General features: G+C 41.8%; 1 protein-coding gene across 1 annotated transcript in view; it reads right to left on the bottom strand.

Annotated features, from left to right (window-relative positions):
• LOC107725976 (serine/threonine-protein kinase WNK1-like) overlaps positions 1-19,864 on the bottom strand; it is a 77,840-nt gene that overhangs the window by 13,821 nt on the left and 44,155 nt on the right. Inside the window, 24 exon segments of the mRNA XM_016535413.1 lie at positions 325-510; positions 1,422-1,624; positions 1,715-1,892; positions 2,118-2,439; positions 2,533-2,603; positions 2,709-2,745; positions 3,808-3,975; positions 5,006-6,093; positions 6,351-6,485; positions 6,570-6,624; positions 6,707-6,814; positions 6,988-7,037; positions 7,309-7,384; positions 7,485-7,641; positions 7,822-7,889; positions 8,216-8,443; positions 9,435-9,566; positions 10,341-10,376; positions 10,607-10,690; positions 12,234-13,529; positions 16,971-17,155; positions 17,237-17,540; positions 17,614-17,833; positions 19,227-19,315. Of these exon segments, the coding sequence (XP_016390899.1) occupies positions 325-510; positions 1,422-1,624; positions 1,715-1,892; positions 2,118-2,439; positions 2,533-2,603; positions 2,709-2,745; positions 3,808-3,975; positions 5,006-6,093; positions 6,351-6,485; positions 6,570-6,624; positions 6,707-6,814; positions 6,988-7,037; positions 7,309-7,384; positions 7,485-7,641; positions 7,822-7,889; positions 8,216-8,443; positions 9,435-9,566; positions 10,341-10,376; positions 10,607-10,690; positions 12,234-13,529; positions 16,971-17,155; positions 17,237-17,540; positions 17,614-17,833; positions 19,227-19,315 (5,476 nt within the window).

Here is a 19,864-nt window from a genome sequence, read left to right as displayed (position 1 = left end):
CCACAAATTACTTAAGTTATTCGGTTTATAAACGTGCCTGACACTTCCTCTGACGCGAAATAAACCAATATAATACACAACATAATGTTCTTTTTAGCAACGTCATATGACCCCTTTAAAATATGATTTAAAAGTTTTACTTTGCAATTCACATTAAAAAATATGCACACACTGATATTGTTATAGATCAAAATCGTGAGAATGATTTTCTGCTTTCTGCCCACCCCTAATGTCAATTTATCTTTGTTACTTTGTGTATAGTAAAAAATAAAAAGCACAGGGTCAAGCTTAGGGCTGTGATGTGTTAGGTTTCTTTATTTTTACCTTGCGAGGTGACACACAAACTGGGCGCAGAGAGTGTGGCGTCACTGGTGTAAGCGGAGCACAGGTTCTCATTAGAAGGGGAGGGTTTGAAGGACTGGAGCAGTGGGCTGCTCCCCCCAGGGGCCAGGAAGGCCTGCTGAGGCGGGTACACAGAGGGAGCGCTCTGTGCAGATAAAGTGCTGGTTGCTGTAAGACCACCAACAAAAACACACATACATATAGAAGCGCTGATCAGAGCCAGGACACAAACACAGATTTAAAGTTTCTAGGGCCGAATTCATAAAAATCGTCTAATAAAAGAAGTTAAGAAATTTTAAGGCAGTTTTTGAAAAATTGTTGAAGGAATAGTATACCCCAAGATTAAAATTTGCTTACATCTTGCCATTCAAGATTTTTTATTAATCATCAGAACAGATTTGGAGAAATTTAGCATTGCATCATTTGCACACCAATGGATCCTCTGCAGTGAATGGGTGCCGCCAGAATCGGGAGTCCAAACAGCTGATAAAAACATCACAATAATCCACACTCCATTTTCTTACAAACATGCTACTTTTCACTTCGCAAGACATTAATCAATGTACTGGAGTGGTGTGGATTACTTGTGGATTATTGTGATGTTTTATCAGCTGTTTGGACTCATTATGACGGCACCCATTCACTGCAGATGATCCACTGGTGAGCCAGTGATGTAATGCCAAATATTTCCAAATCTTGGATGGACTGAGGGTACTTTTTTTATTTTAGCAAATTTTGTGGTGTACTATTTCTTTAAGACTCAAAATATTATTTATATCAAATATTTTAAATTTTTTCTTGTAAATTACACACTATCTTAAATTTAAGAGTTTATTTACAATGCTTTTAAACAAAATTATTTTTCATCCAAGTTTCGTCTTTCCTAAGTTTTATCTTTGTATAAAACAAACTTGAGAAAAAAAATAAATATTCTGTATTAAAAAAAAAAAAAAAAACTTCACTCTTTAGTTAGAAAATAAGAAGACAATACCAGTAAAAAGAAGAATTTAATTCTTAAGAATGTTTTTTGAACCCAACCCCTGATTTGCACAAAAAGGCAAAGCAGAACAAGTGAATACCTGGCTGTATAGGACTCTTGCTTCCCTGTGAGCTATTGCGGCTGGATTTGCTGCTTTTGCTCTTGGTGGGACGTCGTCTGCGGCCGGCTGGGTTCGCAACGGGAGGGTTGACCATGGTGGGAGGTGCTTTGCCCAAGCGAGCAAAAAGGGCATCAATCTCTGCCTTCTGCCGGGTGTACAGAGCCTGACTCTCCATCATGTGCCTAGGAGGAAAATAAGGAAGTCATAATTACACTGCATATCTTTAAACTATGTTACACTTTCCTGTTACAATATATTAATCAAAACCATACTTCTCCCTCAGCTTGCTGACTTCTCTCTTAAAGTCCTCGTCTTCAAACTCTGAGTCATTGTCACTGCTGAAGTAGGAGCTGATGGAGTTGTTGAGGCTCCCGGGGCTCTGAGCCGGACCGTTGCCTACAGCTGGATGGGCTTGAGGTGCCGGCTGGGGTTCTGGGGAATGTAAGCTTGCTACAGGAGCCTCGTCCTGTTCTCTGCTCACTGAGAAACGGCCCACCTGTGTGTCAGTCTTTGTGGTCACCTCTCTCTTAAAGTCCTCGTCTTCAAACTCTGAGTCATTGTCACTGCTGAAGTAGGAGCTGATGGAGTTGTTGAGGCTCCCGGGGCTCTGAGCCGGACCGTTGCCTACAGCTGGATGGGCTTGAGGTGCCGGCTGGGGTTCTGGGGAATGTAAGCTTGCTACAGGAGCCTCGTCCTGTTCTCTGCTCACTGAGAAACGGCCCACCTGTGTGTCAGTCTTTGTGGTCACCTGGAAACGGCCAATGGTGGTGGGCTGGGGGTGGGTTGTCGTCTGGTTGGGGAGAGCAGGGAGGCCGTCAACCACATCTGCTTTCGTGTCTCTAAGGTGAGAGGAGGTTTGGTGCAGCGTGTTCTCGGGGCTAGAGAGAGTGGAGGAGGATGATGAAGAGGAGGTGGTGGTGGAGGAAGAAGATGTGGAGGATGAGTCATGGGAGGTGGTGGGAGCCTGCGGGGCGTTCTCATCAGGAGCCGTTGACACCTGAACGAGAGAGAGAACAAGAGTGCCACCTGCTGTCATACTAAATCACTATGAACATCCCGTTCCTTTTATCACATTGCGAATTCAAGGTACCTGGAATCGTCCCAGTTTGTATCCTCCAGCTGCAGGTGCAGCTTCTGTCTCATCATCCAGAGAAAACGGAACTGAAAGAGAATCATCACTAATAAGCAGAGCTGATAATGAGCCCATGTAATATGAGAACAGGCTTAACTTTTTAGCTGCCTACTTTTTGTTTAAAGAGCACATACCTGGCTGTCCTCCAGGTGGCATCCCAGTGATAGATGACTACAGTGATGAAAAAGGATGAGAAACAGATTAATAATAAAAAAAATAAAAATAAAATAGTATCAAGTTCACTTAGCCCCAAGAAACACACACATGCAGACTCGTACACTTATTACTCATGGCAAGTGCACACAAATACAGCAGGGGAACCGTGTATCTAATTAACTTCTGCATGAGATGATCTCTTACAGTAAGTACAGGGTCAGATGACCACTGCCTGGAAGAACTAAATGCTTTTAATCCAAGCTGAGGCTTCCTTTCATGTTCCACTACATATTTGTGGAATGAAGAGTAAATCCTTTAATAGGTCCATGCAACGCGGTTCCTGAAATGTTTTGTACAGGTTGGCTTGCGACTGAGTGCTATCACAGTAAGTTTTCTATTCACAAGTGATGAATGAAAAATACCACATCAAATCTACAGGATTAGAGAAAGTCTCTTGCATTTAGTACGAATCGCAGAAGGGAAGGATTTTCTCTGAGTATGACGTGAATGTAAGCAGGTTTCAATTTGGAGCAAGGAATGACTTTGATTAACTGAGAATTGAAAGAAATTGAACTTCATCCACAACATGCTAATCACTGATGTTTTAGGGGTGAAACATTACATACATAGGGGAAGTCAAAAAGTCAGAGCAGAAGCAATGCTCAAAACATAAAGCCATGTGTCAACACGCTTAAAAATAAGAAAAATAAAATAAAAAAAGGAACAATAAAAAGCAAATGTAAACTATCTTAGCTAACTAGAATTACGTCTTTTGTAAAACAACTCAAATAAATTTAACAAGGGGACAGAAAAACACTTTTATCTTTCCTTTAACCATCATAAAATAATTATTAACAAATGAGTTTGAGGTTTTATTACAGTCCCAATAAGACCAGAACGTGAATCACAACACTGCTTCATGTGTGATGATGTTTTCTGAAATCACAATCTTCCTGTTCTCCACTCGTCAACGGCAGAGAAAAAGAGAAAGAGCAGCGAATCGGAGTTAATGAGGGTCACAGGTCATGCTCCTAACCGGCCTCAAAGGAAAGCTACGCCATGCAGTGGTTTGATTACAAATATTTACTCATGCTCTGCGTGTTTTACAGGAATGCAACTATATAAAAACAGAGTGAGACAGAGAGAGAAAGAAGAAAAGGGCACCTGAGTTAAACAAGGTCCTGGGAAGGGTGGTAGGTGCTCTGTGGGTGGCGTGCCAGCCTGATCTGGGCCGACAGGCAACACCTAATGAATGAAGACGGAAGAGAAACTAAAGCATTGTAAAGATGGAGAGCTGGCAGAGGTGCCAATGAACCGCCACAAGCTACATGCAGCATAAGACTGAGTGTTATGGTCAAAGCTGTACTCAAAATGTGACTAGAGCTTTCTTCTACTATTACAGAAAAGTGTCAGTTGAGTTATATGGCATTCATGTAGGATTACAATGTCATGCATTTTGTCAGTCATGATTCTCAACAGCCATGCAGAAATTGGGTTTAAAAATATGACTAAAATCATACAGGTTTCAATACTGTTAGTGGTTTGAGGGAGGGATGTTAAAATGCGATGTTAAAGACAAGAACAGTGTTTGCTTTAACTGGCACCATGATGTCTAACTTATTTGCATTGTGACATTGTTTTCATGACAACTATGCCCCAAATGTACATTACTGTATATCTACACACACACACACTACAACTGTATACTCACTACCATTTAAAAGTTTTTTTTTTGCTTTTGTTTTTTGGGACTCTTTGATGAATAGAAACTTCAAAAGAACAGTATTTATTTAGAATTTTAAAATGTTGTAACATTATAAACATCTTTACTGTATCTTTTGATCAGTTTAATTTGTCCTTGCCGAAAACAGTATTAATTTATTTTAAAAACTGCAATAATGTAAATGATTCTGCCTAGACACATTATTATTATTTTTTTTTGCATTTATAATTAAATGAAGTTTATTTAAAATAGAAATCAATTATATATATATATATATATATATATATATATATATAGTAACAAATTATAGTATAATTAATTTGTTTTTTTGCATTATAGCACTTACATTTGAGGGACAGTTTACTTTTAATTTAAATAAAAATAATGCCACAATTCAAAAAATCGTAACTGTGCTAAAAATAGGCTTTATTTGCTTTGTAAAAATATAATTCATTTTTTTCTTTGATTTTGTGGTATGACCTATACATGTTGACAGGTTTCTTGAGAAACTTTAAATCAGCCTTTTGAATTTTTGACAAATAGGTCACTCACCGGTAATCTTGATAATGGCGCTTTGGATGGAGTCGTCTGACTGTAGCCGACCGGTGTGGAGGCATTACCCATGGATGTCATGGGAGAGCCTGTGGGCTGACCGGTGTTAAGGGGTAAACTAGAGGGAGGGAGAGGGGTGCCGCTAGGGGTGGCGCAGGCAGTTGGAGAGGAGGTGCCAGGGACGCTTGTGGCCGCCATGGGGTCAGATGTGACATCAGACTGAGCAGAGGGAGGACCAGAGCCCAGGTCCATGAAGAGCGAGCGCAGCTTTTTATCTAGAGCCTGAATGTCATCAACACCCTTTCCCTGCGGGTCGCTGTCACATTCTACACAATGTGCATGGCTCTGATTGGGCACGGTGGTGGTTTGAGGTTGGCTGTGCATGGGTGTGGGCTGCACGATGGGTATGTTGGTGGTAACCGGCTGGAGGGTGGGCACTTGTGACTGAGCAGCCGAAGTGGGAATAACCGTGGTGGTGGATGGTGCGAGCGGCGGTGTCTGGATGGCTGTGGTGGGGATGACCGGTGGTGTGAGCTGAGCTGAAGTGGAAGGGATGGGTGGCTGTTCACTACTGCCACCAGAAACAGATCCCCTAGGACTGACGGGGTGAGCGAGCGGGGATGCAGTACAGGCAGGTGCGGGCATGGGGACTGAGGTTTGGGGGAAGGATGTGGTGGCAGGCACAGCTGGCATTGGCAGAGAGGAAGGAGTGGAAATAACACTGATGATGGCAGGTACAGCTTGACTTGGAGGCAGAGGGAGTTGCGAATGGGCTGGAGGGAAGGTCACGGAGGAGGCAGGAAGGGTAGGAGGAGGAGACGATGACCCTGGAGGGTTTATGGAGACAGAGGGTAGAGATGGTGAAGAGGTTACTTCAGAAGACACTGTGGGAGGGACCACCGGCGTGGCGCTAGAGGGCAAGGGTGCTGCGGCAGGAACCAGAGGGGGCATGGCGACATGAAGCATAGGCGGCGCAGTGCTGGGACCCGGGTCAAAACGGCCTTGGCGCATTTCAGAGAACGCCTGCTGTAGACTAACTGCAGACGCAGACATAGAAAGCCCCAAGGCAGGCAGTGCAACTGACACAACTGATAAAGAAGAAAAATTCAAGACAGAAATTAATATGCAGTTGCATAAGTTGTCTAACATCTTCTAGTCTAGGCTATTTGTACTAGGAGTGATCTTAAAATGTATTTTCTGCATTTCTACTTCCTAATCTAGTTGTCAAACAAACCATGCATTGTAAATTACAAATACTGTTGTCTCGTTGACTAATTGCTTTTGCACTGCTAAATGCATAAATGTATTATCTAACCTATAACATTATTTCACATAGTACACTCACAGGATGAAGGCTCTTCGATTGTGGGTTGGGGTGAGCTAAAGAACTGTTCCCTCAGTCTGGATTCAGGCACTGGACTCACGATAAACCTTCGGCCTGCAGAGTGGACCACCTGGGCAGCTGAACTAGGCGGCACACCTGAGAGGGAAAAAGATTTCAGTGCTGATGCATCATTAAAAGGGGACATTAACTTGTTTTACATTGTGGGACTGTAAGATTTACCTTGTTCAAGAGGTGCAGATGTGGTGGGCATATGCTGCTCGTGATCACTAATCGTCTGGAATCATTGGATATACATTGTTAACTGTGATGTTCACAAGAATCACTTCAACACAAAAACAGTACAACAAGGTACATACCTGGCTGCGCTCTCTCTCCACACCTTTCTCATCTGCTGTTTCTATGACCTCTCGAATCTGCTCGATGAAGGACTCGCGCTCGCTCTCTAGAATGAATTCACTTTGTACCTAAGACATGACATAACGCCTCTTCTTAATGAGTTTTGGCAGCTCAAAGTGTATTTTGGAAACAGAAATGTAATTTTATTCGACATCAGCTTTTTGATCAAGATCAAAAGAAATCACAGGTTAATTGAGCATATCTGTTCAGTATTAAAAATACGGGTGGTGTTTCAAGTTACCATTATCTGTGCAATTTCCTCTGGGTTATGTGACATTGTTTTCATGACAACTATGCCCCAAATGTACATTACTGTATATCTACACACACACACACTACAACTGTATACTCACTACCATTTAAAAGTTTTTTTTTTGCTTTTGTTTTTTGGGACTCTTTGATGAATAGAAACTTCAAAAGAACAGTATTTATTTAGAATTTTAAAATGTTGTAACATTATAAACATCTTTACTGTATCTTTTGATCAGTTTAATTTGTCCTTGCCGAAAACAGTATTAATTTATTTTAAAAACTGCAATAATGTAAATGATTCTGCCTAGACACATTATTATTATTTTTATTTTTCTGTTGTGTGTTTCTAATTGACACTCCGCAACTCTATCGCCCATTCTGGATATCTGAAACACACATCATGTTTTATTTAACATCTCGTGTTTTTTCCCCACCATCAAAAACTACAAAAACAATAAAAGAAAAAGGCCAATGTGTTCGACGTACATTAAGAACGTTGAGCTTAGCCTTTGAGGTTTTTTCATGGCGTGAACGGCTGCGTACTGATCTGCGCTGGTGTCTTTTGGCAGAACGACCCTCATGCCTGCCACCCGTTACGCCCTCATTACCATCGCTATGCCCAGATGCCACATCAGAATGACAGCTAATGGAAAAAAAAAGAAGTGAACACACCATTACGACTTTAGTAGTACATCACATTGCATCTGCGTCCACTGTGTATGCTTTTGCATTGTTTTTCACTTACTGATAAACACATTGTGAAGATTAATAGTGTTAGAGTGTTAATTAGTGTTAGACAAATAAGCTAAATGGTGATTCTTACCTCTCCACAGCAGGAGTTTGGAGTTGTGACAGCTCTGTCGTCAAAGTCTGAGAGACGCTATGAGATGTCTGGAAGAGCAAACAACAAAAACAAAGGAATTGTAATAGGAAGAGATGCAAACAATCAGATCAAAGAAGACAAAATAACAATGCATGTCTAAATAAAAAGTACAACTGCTTCAGGCAAAGCCTGAGTGTTTTCTAAAAAAACAGATCTTATTTCACAGCCGAGAAAAGAAAGGACGCTGCGTAAGGACAGCTAAGCAGCTATGCTTCCCAGACAAATAGAGATAAAAATAAGCATGACATGTCAATACAATAGCTTTGCCCTAATAAAGCAAACAAAAACTGTCTGCACTGATGCGTTTGGGGCCGGTTCGGTCTGTTCCAGGTACCTGCGCTGGGGTGTCTGATGGCAAACATGGATGTTCGTTGGGGGAAGGGACTGTGGCCACATGGATGGTTGGCACAGGTGTCATTAGAGGCGGCACCAATTGGAGCAGATGGGGCGGCAGCGCTGATGGGGACGTGGCTGGAGCAGGCACAGCTGCCGGGCATGTCAGCGCTTCAGGCACTGGCTGCTGCGGAAACGGGGCAACTGCTATAGTTGGCGCGCAGAGAAGCTGGGGGAAAGTACGAGAGGGGTAGCTGGATCAGATCAGTGTGGTTGGGATTATGGAGGAGGAGGGAAATGTGTCTGCAAGCACCGACCGGGAGAGATGGAGACGGCAAGGCCAGTTTATGTGCAAAAGGAGCGATGTCTTAATAAACCGAAGGTAAACAATCATGAAATCAGACCACATGACAGAGACAGCATGCTACGGGGTGATCGGTGGATCACAACGACCGCAAGCAAAACACACATGAAAAACAAACTCTAATTTAAGCGCCAAATGCTTATTAGATTAAGTTAGGAGGGGCGCCTTTCTCTAAGTGCCTATAAACGTTCTCACGGTCAACAACACACTAAATAAAATCCAAATCCAACACCACATCAAACACAAATAACACAATTTATTTATTTGTGACAGAACCCACATCTGATAAATCACAAGTAAACAACTTTTCTGTGCCACTACAGTGTACCTGTGCTTTCAGCTGAAGGGAAAACAATAGCTCTGCACTAAACATTGGGAACTGAACAGAGAGACTGATCTCATTACCACACAACTGACAACCATGCAACATACAGGCAGAAACATGCCAGAAAACATCTATCAAACAAGCACAGCCTAGGCACGTCAGAGAGGCGGCCACAGATACACTGTACATTGTTTTGAAACAGAAAAAGAGGGAAAGAAAAACAAACAAAAAGAAGAAAAAACTTCTACGAAGTAATTTACAAAGTTAACATGAAACTGCACACAGACAAACACACAATATAATGCTATATATTTTAATGTTTCAGTAGTAATGCAAAACATGTATAATAAATTATAAAATATATTTAACATTACTACTTAAACATAATAAATCTTTAAATATGTATAATATAAAATATAAATATATTTTTAAATATATATACAAACATAAAAAAAATATTTTTTCTTTATTTATTATTTTTTCAGTATTTTTGCTTTTAGCTTGATTTGCTTACATCACATTTGATTGTACCTGTGTGGGCTGGGGGCCGGGCTGGACCTGCATCTGGGAGCTGCTCTGAACCACAGTGCTGGGAGGCTGTTGGGGTAACGAGACTCCTGGTTGGGATGTCGGCCCCAGAGAAGCCTGTTGCGGAACAGCAGCCTAAAAAGAAAGTAAGCATTTTGGCATGAAATACTCTCTATCCCAATCTCCAAGCCTTAGAAAATGAGTACATTTTAGGATCATATGCAGTTTGCACTCAACCAGCTTATTCTATTAGGCCTATGCAAATAATCTAAATAAAGACTTTTCCTTTAGTTTGTAAAAACTAACAAAACATTGACATTTTCATTTACAGTAATGCCCTTAACATGCAAGTATATGGGGCAAGGCATTGCACAAGAGCATAATACCGTAACCCATAACTAGGAGTTTAACCGGACAGTGTTCCCACCACTAAAATAAGCACTTACAAAAATACTAGCTTCACATTCTTGCTTTGAAACCCATTTGAATGTCTTGCCCCATAGACCTACATTGCAAGTGCATTACTGCAAATCAGATTTTTGTTTTTACAAACCAAAGGACAAAACTATGGTGTGTGCACGTCAGAGACGCTGTTCACGGTGCTAAACCTGGAACATTCCTTTAAATAACTTACCTTTGAAGAACAACTCAACATAGACATACTAAACTTTATTTAATTTGCACACTCATTGATCTTGACCTCGGTCTTCAAGACAGTGACAAGCTTTTCAAGCCTCATTCAAACAGAGCAACATTTTGTCACCTACAGTACCTCATTATGCAATAATGTAATGACAAAACTTAAGATGGCAAGGCAAAGAGCTTCAAAGTAAAGTACAGGTAAATGAGAAAATAGGGCGAGAGAAAAAGAGTAAGAGAGAGAAAGAGAAGAATAGGGGTTTTCTCTACCTGCGAAGGGAGTGCTTGGACGTAGTAACCTCCATACTATAAGAAACAAATACAACACAGTGTAAGAGAAAGCCACCTCTGATGTCCACAGCTTTCACACGCAGGAGAGAATCCAGAGAGATTTAAACCAAAAAAAAAACCTCAAAAAGGTCTTGGGAGTGTTTGGAAAATGAGTGCTTTATTTGCCTTGGCCAATATTGGATATTCATTTATGCTAACGAATGGGGGAAAAGATCATTCTGATTGGTCAGACACATTGATCTTACCTGTTGAGAAGCAGAAGCGGCTAATGGGGTGCTGGAGGAAACCAGAGACATGGCACTTGTGGACTGAGGGATTGGGACCTGCACCTGTTACGAATATGAAGAGGAATATGGGGGCAGGCGAGAAAGAGAGAGAGAAACAGAGAGAGAGAAAGAGATATGGCAGTGGTGGAGAGATGAAAAGAAAAAAAGACAAGTCAAAATATGTTGGTGGCTACAGCGAAAAACAACAATGACTTTCAAATACTGACCATTCATACACAAAGTGTGAACACTCTGAGCAATGCACTCAGATCACCATTCACTTTTTGTGTATGCCTCTCACATCTCACGATTAAACGACAAACAAACATCAGGTGTTAGCCAGGGGAGTGAGTAGGCTTCATGCATGTGACTCTACATGATTCTGTAGTTCGGGTGAATGTTATAAAAAAAAAAAAAGCTCAGGGAAGCATGTGGAGTTGTTTGTATAACCAAGAAAGCGTCTCCTAAAATAGACCTGACCACTGACATTGCTCAATTTGACCACTTTCCCCCCACATGGAGGGTTTTGACATAAGCAACCCTTAGAAAGCTACAAGTATACTTGTCCTTTAACTTCTTTTCTGCGAGGTACAGACAAGTATAGTTGCCCCAGATGCAGATCACCTTACCTTGGCATTATACTGAAGAATTTATTCATTATTAGCAAGAGGTTTAAGGAGCAGCAGGAAATAAAGTAGCCTTGGCAGATAAGAGGATGAAAATAACAGTGGTACAAAAGATAAAGAGAGGCAGGAAATAGGGGCGGAGAATGAGACTACAGGATGACATTGAGAATGCCAGCCTTCTAAGGGTTAAAAATGACTTCTCAGTTAATGAAGTTAACATCCTAAAAGTAGTCAACAAATGCTGAGTTCTTGCGCTGGTAGGCTGTTTCTCGGCTGGTGTCCTCGACAAAGACAAAATTGAAAACTGAAAGTCACTGAGAACCGTTTTAACCATTTCCAGCCAACTATGATGTAGCAGCAGATCTAAAAAGCAGCTGTTAAGGTAGAATACAACCAAAAAAAATTTTTTTGTAAGGAAGATTAGAGGAACCTTAAGAGACAAGCAAACCTGTCTAAACCCCCTCTTTGTATTGTATGTGTCTGTGTGTTTGGTCATACAAATCCTGCATTCAAGCCTCTTTTTAAGTATCTTCAAATCCTTTAAAAAACATATTTCGAGTGTTGATTATTGACCTTTATCATTAGAATAATTTGAAAGAGGCAATCAAAACTTCAGATTTGTATGCCATCTACAGATATGTAGCGTTACACAATATCTGTGCAAACACACAAGTATCATATACACCATTATATGAACATACACACAAAATAATACTTACAAAGTGAATCTGAAATGAAAAACCAATGGAAATAAAACAAATCACACCATCCAATGGAAGACACAGAAATGTCTTTGCACAAGGGGATTTAAAAAGCAGGTTTATGCATTTAGCTCAATGCACCTTGTGAACCTTTCTGAGCCCTAAATTATGGCTGGAGAGGGTTAAAACCACAACCACGGGACAAAAAAAATTATCAGGTAACTGAGATAGACAGGGAGTGCTGGGGAAAGGTGGACGAGAATGAGTATGTCTAGGTACCAAGGTAGCGCCCTGATGGGACAAGGCAGGCTCGTGGTATGTGAGGTCCGGTGGAAGGGATGGTTGATGGGCCCAAGTACTGTGCAGAGCAGTGATGTGTGAGGACGGAACGGTGGACGATTCAGAAGGTGGAACGAACAGAAACATTGTCTGACTGGGTGGGTGTCCTTCGCTGATGTTACTCCCTCCATCTGTTTTGTAGTAAGACGTTTGTGGGATGGATTGAGCAGTGGAACAGTCTTGAGGTTGGTACAACTGATGAGGCGGAGGCGAGTGGAACTCCCCAGCATCGGAGGAGGTTATAGAGTCACTTGAAGGTTCAGGACTGAGTTCTTTAGGTCCATGGAGAAGCAGGCTGCCCGGGGGAAGGGGCAGCTCTGGGCTCACATAGCTGTATAGTTCTTCGGTGACAGGCTGTAGTCGTCCACACAAGCCCTGGTTGCCAGTCGGTTCCTCGAGGTTAAGGTCCATGGAGCCCCGGCGGGCTCGGTAGAGTCTGGATGCCAGCATGGCTGGGTCCACCTGGAGGTTGTGCATGTGGTATTCAAAGGCAGTGCTCGGCTCGGATGTATGAGCCAAGACGGGTGGTGCAGAATGGGGAAAAGAGTGGGGCTGATACGCTGGATCTGCAGCTGTGGTTTGCTGCGGTGCAGAGGCAGAGCTAGACACACTCATGGGAGGCAGTTGCGGGATGGGGCTGTGGGTCAAGCGTATGTGGCTCTGGACATGAGGGTGTAGGTAAGCTGGCCCAGGCTGTGATTGAGTCTCATAGGCCAAGCTAGCAACAGCGGCAGCCTGCATTTGCTGATGGAAGCTGATGTGGCTTAGCTGATGCGCAGTCATAGGGTAGCCACTATAGGCCATGGCTTCCAGATGGTCCATTAATGCAGCCTGGTTGAGGCTGAGTCTGCGTACAGCCTCCTCTTGCTCGGCCCTCACGTCCTTATATCCGTATAATGACTCTGCTGGGGGCTGTAGGTGCAGTGGCTCAGCCAATCTTTGAGGCGCCATACTGGGCATCATGAACAGGGAGGGTTCGACGCCGGGGCCCAGAGCTTCCATGCCAGAAAATGGGTGCAGGCTGCTGCCGTAGCTACGATGGTAGGCGGGCTGGAAGTGACGTGTGTGGGCCTCCAGGATGGAGGTGCTCTTGCGGCGCTGCACGTTGAAAGCTTTAGGCGGGCAAGATGGTGGGGGGGAGAACGAGACGGGCCGTTCCGGGAAGGTGGGGTAAAAGAGCGGGGGCTCGACCAGACCTGAGCCTCCTCCACCGTACGGCTGACTCGCTGATTGCGGCTGCGGTGACAATAACATACAGCATCTTTGTGAGGAAGTAGAAAAAGCAGCATCACAAAATTCACAAAGCAAGAGAAAGAGAGAGAGAAAATAAAAAGATGACACGTGAAAACACAGCAGATTATATTCATCCAATCAGGCAAAGATGACATAAGGAATAAGTTAAGAGATGTTTAACTGCTAAATGAGGTGTAGAAACATGACAGTGACAGATTTACAATTAAATACAGATGCCTTACAGGCTGTGGGGCCGAGGAACCATTTTTAATGATTGCAGTTCATGCCAATCTGTATTTAATGTGAGCACAGGGTTCCAGCCGAGTGGGCCAGGGTAACATGGGTATCTGAAAAATACTTTAATATGTCTTCATATGCTCAAAACTGACCTGTGGTCAACCCCTCATATTCTCAAGATTTATAACTCAATGATTTACGCAATGATTTAATCAGATTATTGGCTCAAGTGACTATGCAACTATGAACCTTTGACATACAAGAAAAGATATAAACAAGCTATTTATACTTGATATATTACATAACAGCTAATTTGTGAAACTGCATTATTCATAACACGCTACTTTTTGCTAGCTTAATGCTTACATTCCTAAGAGACTAACATCAGCTGGGGACTAGACAGACTTAAAAAGAACTGCAGTTTGCATTTTTAAGTCCAATAATGGTTTTAATGTTAACACTAAACACTTAGAGATTGTTAGGCTTAAATGTAATGTTTTTGGATTCTGAATAGCTCACTTTGACTTAATAATGTAGAAGGATGCCATTTCATTTTTAGATCACACCTTTGGTGTTTTAGGGATGTAAATATTGGCCCTGAAAACAATTTAATTTTACTGCATAAATTTGGATTATATTTGCACTCCCAAAACTCTTTAAGCTTGTTTTGTCTTCTTATTTTAGTAAAAGTATTCTTCACAGATACCCATGTTGTACCCAAGTCCAGCACAGCAGGAGAATCCTGGTTCACTGGGAGACACTAACATACAGGACTGGCAAAGATTGCTGGGAGACTGGCACGGCGACGGGGTGGGGCTGAGTGAAGGGGCAGGACACTCTCCAGTGCTTTGGACAGTCGGCCCGCAAACGTCTCCCCATCTGGCCTCCCCAGCCGGGGCGAGAGCGGGGCTGATACGATTGGTGGAGGGGTGGAAAGATTGCTGGGAGACTGGCACGGCGACGGGGTGGGGCTGAGTGAAGGGGCAGGACACTCTCCAGTGCTTTGGACAGTCGGCCCGCAAACGTCTCCCCATCTGGCCTCCCCAGCCGGGGCGAGAGCGGGGCTGATACGATTGGTGGAGGGGTGGAAGGTGGCTTGGGAGGACATGACAGAGCAGAGGTGGTAGAAAAGCAGGGCACGCAAACAGACATGCTACGACGACGGGGAGGTGGAGGAGGCTGGAGGTGAAGGAGGGGAATTGACTATTAACCACAATGGAACACAAATGACACAAAAAGCCAAATAACCAAAAGAAAACTACAAGGAAACATTTGATACAAGATTAAATATCAACATTGCATTCTAAGATACTACACAGAAAGAAAAGCGACATTGATCTACAATAAACTTTGACCTACATACAAAGGTTACATGTTGATTAAATCTAAGATCTGCTGTCGAGTCAGATCAAAAGAATGAGCCTGGTTCAATTGATGATTTATGATGTTTCAAAAGCAAAAATTGTTTTGCAACGACCAACATGTGTTATCAGTAACAGAAGCATTTATGCTATGATGATTGCATGTGACAATATCAATACCTGATTCATGAATCATGAATTGTGAGCAGATTTTGAGATTAAATTAATACTTTTCAAAACTGATCTGAGATTGATCAGGTTGCATGTTGTTACACAGAAACTTGGTGTGTTAATAACTGGAAAATATATGGATAAAAACTAAAGAAATGGCACTAAAAATGACATTGTCACTGCTTAAGCAGCATCCAGACTCCAAGAAATCTACAGCATAGACAGTCTACCATGTAGACAATGGATACAAATTGCGGTTAGCAAAGTCCATGAAAACATCGCTGAAAATCGTTCCTCTGAGATGTTTTATGATATAGAACAGCATAAAAAGAAGTATATACAGAATATGGACAGCAAAAACAAAGACCACAAACAGCACACTGGGTATAAAAAAAGAAGAACAAAAATAAATGTACAATAACAGTCATCAGTGCCGTGCAGACTTTGAGTTGGAACTAACCAGCCAGTCAGGTGAGAGGGTATTTATTAATAATAAAAGTAAATCATTAGAAGTTGCACATACAGACAACTAGAGTAAACAGAGTCTTTGACATCAAGGTGTGTGCTTATGACTAAAGTGTTTCAGGCTCTATGGAAAATGATGCAAACTAATTCAAAACTAATGAGTAAGAAGAGATGAGAAACTTGCTAAAAAAAATTCAAAGCCCCTGAGAAAGATCCAGACAATGCCCTCTATGAATGATGTGACGCTGATGTACTGAAATGATCATGGTTTAGGTGCCCAGGATGGCGAAAACAACCATCCAGGAAGTGATGAATGCCCACCAGTCTGCACAGCATGATACACTGCTACATGGCACTTCCTTTTTGGGAGGAATCAAAAATACTGACATGAAACAAAAAGAAATAAGGTAAAGTAATCCAAAGAATGTATTACAATGCAAAGAGGATGAAGAGGGAGTGGCAGCTCAAGTAAACGTGGGAAGTGGAAATATACTTGGCAGTCAGAAAATAAAGAAAAAGCGAGACAAAGAGAGAGAGAGAAAGAAAGAACAGAGCAGGCTGTATGAAAAGTATCAAACCCATTTAGAGTGTAGACGTTATGGCTTTGCTTTCCTTTCTCATGCATCATTCATTTAGTGTCTGATAATAACAAACCATTATCAAACTCCAAAGATAAATACATGCAACCACAAAGAGATCATATTCAAAAGTCAAACAACAATTGAACATTGATTCATGATTCATTTGTTACTTAATCAAGGCTACACAAATTCTCTAAAGATCATATCTGTATTGCTTCATTGGGTTCTTACCTTTGCACAACATGAAATATTATGGGAGACATTTGAACTAAATAGGTTCTAACTGAAGATAAACATGTGGCCACATGATTTATTAAATTAACCTGTCAATATCAAGGCCAAGCGTACACTACCATATAGAAACATGTTTTCCTGAGTGCATATATATATATATATAGTTGCTTTTTGCATTTTAACAGCTCTGTGCATCAGAGAATCTTTTGAGAAGTTTGGTATGGTACACTGATCATCATTTTGGCTGGAAAATGCTACTAGAATGTTGTGTGGAATTCGTCCTTAGGCATCAGTTGCAAAAATCAGATTAAGGATGCAACTACGTGACCTGCTACACTGAACCTGCAATTATGTGTTGAGTTCTTGACTTCGGCCCTTCTTTTTCTGTGACTTACCATGGGCTGTTGGGGGTATGCGGTGTGCTGTTGGGGAGCTTGAGAGCTGGGAGGGTAGGCAGCCTGTCCAGGCACCTGCTGGGGTTGCGACACGGCAGGAGAACTATACGACATGCTGAGCTGGCTGAGGTGAGGTTCTGAGAACACGGATGAACCCTGACCACTGTCAAGTGTCCTGTCAGCCACTGAAAAAAGATATGACATTCATAATTAAATAGGAAATGACAGGTAGGTTGATAGACTGATAGATTGCATCTAACACTTACAGGTCATTCCACTTTGCATGTAATGAAGCTGATGGTCAACATCAGGCTCCTCACACTCGGGCTGGGCGAGGCCAGGAGTTGGAGGCTGGGAACCACACTGGCTCTGTGCAGAACCTTGAGAGCTGGGCACGTTCTTCAAAGACTCGCTGGACAACTGCTTCTGCTCCTCCTCCTGCTTGCGTTTCTCTTGCTCGGCTCGCACCTGCTGTCTTTGCTCTCGTTTGCGGCAGATCAGGGACACACGGTCTCTGATGGCCTTGGCCATGGTTTTGTGGTCACCCTCGCAAACATAGCCAGACTCAACCTGTATTTAAACATAGCATATGTTACCATCTACATGTGCTATATCTGATTCAGAGAATCGTTGATAAACCCACCATTTCCTGAGCCACATCTTCTGGCACGTCCCGATGGAGGTCGAAGGAAAACTCGATGGCTTCGTTGTCTTTGTATTTGCCTTTCAGTTTCTTGACATCTTCAATGCGCAACCAGAGCTTGATGGCGATCATCTCCCCATCGTCCTCTTCAGCCAGCTCCACCCGCACCCCAGTCTCCTCCTGGAAGAACGCATGGTTCAGAAGGTCCTTGATGGCGTATCTGGTAAGCAAGATGATAAGCAAACAAGGCAAAGATGTTAAATAAGGATAGCCAATCAATAAAATAAATTTAGAAGCACGTGGCTGACAAAGATAAACCAAATCACATTTATTACACTGGTGGTGGATGAGGAGATCCCCCCTCACAATGTAAAGCACTTTGAGTGCCTAGAAAAGCGCTATATAAATGTAATGAATTATTAATTATTATTATTATTATCAAATTTGGAGGCACACGGTGGAACATTGAAACATTGGGGTTGTCCAGGATGGATTAATAAAAGAGTCACTGAATGATTCAAGATAGGCGAAGTCAAGCAAAATAAACTAAAAATATCGAGGACCTGACATGAATTTGAGTGTCTCATGATCAAATTGATGTTTATTGGGTTTCAGAACTCTCCAGACATGAAGTTTTATAACTTGGCGCCATTCTGTGGCGATGTCGCATCAATGTCATGAAAAAAACGTAATCATCCCTGGTTGTGTAGCGATAAATATTATATCCAACATTCTATCCGGTTGCACTTGATTCCACGGAACAAACTCATTCTCAATTCACAACCCAACAAGAGGAGACATAAGAGGAAATCTATGAATGTTTAACATGAACTCCAAATAAAATGTGCATATATTAACAAATTAAACCACACAGGATGTACGTACAGGGATTGACCAATTAAAACACATTTAAAAAGAGCTGATCCACGTCACCTGCATGGAACGATAGATATAAGGGTAAAAGATAAGACTGCACAATCTTTTTTTACCAAGTCAGACCTCAGAAAAAAATAAATAAATCTCAAGTGGGCTCTGTTGATTAGCTGGATATAGTAGACATCAGCTTTTCCAGTGCTTCATCAGCGGAACATCAGACGTCGTCTCACCTTACGCTCGACACGTTGTTTGCGATTTTCCATTCAATTTTTTTATGCACTGAAGCAAAACAGAGCATCAGCTTTATGACTTTCCACAAATTACTAGGAAAAATACTTCAGATGGTGATCAAGATCATTAAAAAACATATTATAGCTAAAATTCAATATGCATGCAAAATACGAAATCAAGATTTTTTGGCTTGGACATTTAGGTAGTTGGACTTGAACAGGAGGCTTGTTTTTTCTGTGGCGTGAGGACACAGCGCACTCTTCGCTGGCTTGGTGTGATCACAGATCCATTTCACAGAGTGGCTTGTTGCTGGAATTTTTCCAAAACAGCGTGTGGGAAACCACTTATATACTGCTACTATTCACATTCCACATGGAGGACCATGCGCCTAAAGATTGCGATATATACTCACAAGTTCATGGCACACGTCGCTGAGAACTGAGGTATGACTAGATGAATGAGTTCTGTGAACACAGCGTGGGTGTGGGTAGTAGGCACATCCTTACCTTTCATCTTTGTTTTGGCGAATACATCCCTCGATGATCTCTTTCACCTCTGGAATGGCTACCTTGTCGAAACTGCCAGGTTTAACTCCCTGCGGGGTAAAAACACAAAAGAACATTAAATCAACATGTCTTTTGTGCTGTGAAAGAAATCCCTTTAGAGCTCCACAGGGACTCAACAGGACTACATATGGTGCACGCTTTACGCACTTTAGTGCCTGCCAGGTGAACACCATCTGATCAATTTCTCAACAAACCACACAATTTGAGATGGCAGAAGACGAGCCAAAGTTTAATACTTAAGGTTGAGAGTTTATTCAGATTCCTAACCGCAAGTATGAGCAGTAGTGATGTCTGCCATAGTAAGCACTAATAATAAGTGTTTTTTGATGGCACAAGTATAAATGTGGCTTGCATTATAGTGAAACCCGTGACATTCCAGATATAGCTGTTTATCTGACAGATTAACTAATTTTGCTGAACAAAGTTACCTTCCCAGTGATCAGGAACACTTAAATCTATTAAGCCAGGATTTTTGAAGGAAGAAAAGTGAATAGTTATGAATAATGAATAATTTATGAATATTTTTTTTTAATTGATAATATTATTTCCCAAAAATATTTTAAAGATTCATTTTGGCT

The sequence above is a fragment of the Sinocyclocheilus rhinocerous genome, unplaced genomic scaffold (genome assembly GCF_001515625.1).
Source record: "Sinocyclocheilus rhinocerous isolate Xijiao unplaced genomic scaffold, SAMN03320098_v1.1 scaffold395, whole genome shotgun sequence".
Taxonomy (NCBI): domain Eukaryota; kingdom Metazoa; phylum Chordata; class Actinopteri; order Cypriniformes; family Cyprinidae; genus Sinocyclocheilus; species Sinocyclocheilus rhinocerous.
Note: the sequence above shows the minus strand (reverse complement) of the source record. Positions and strands in the feature narration are given on the sequence as shown.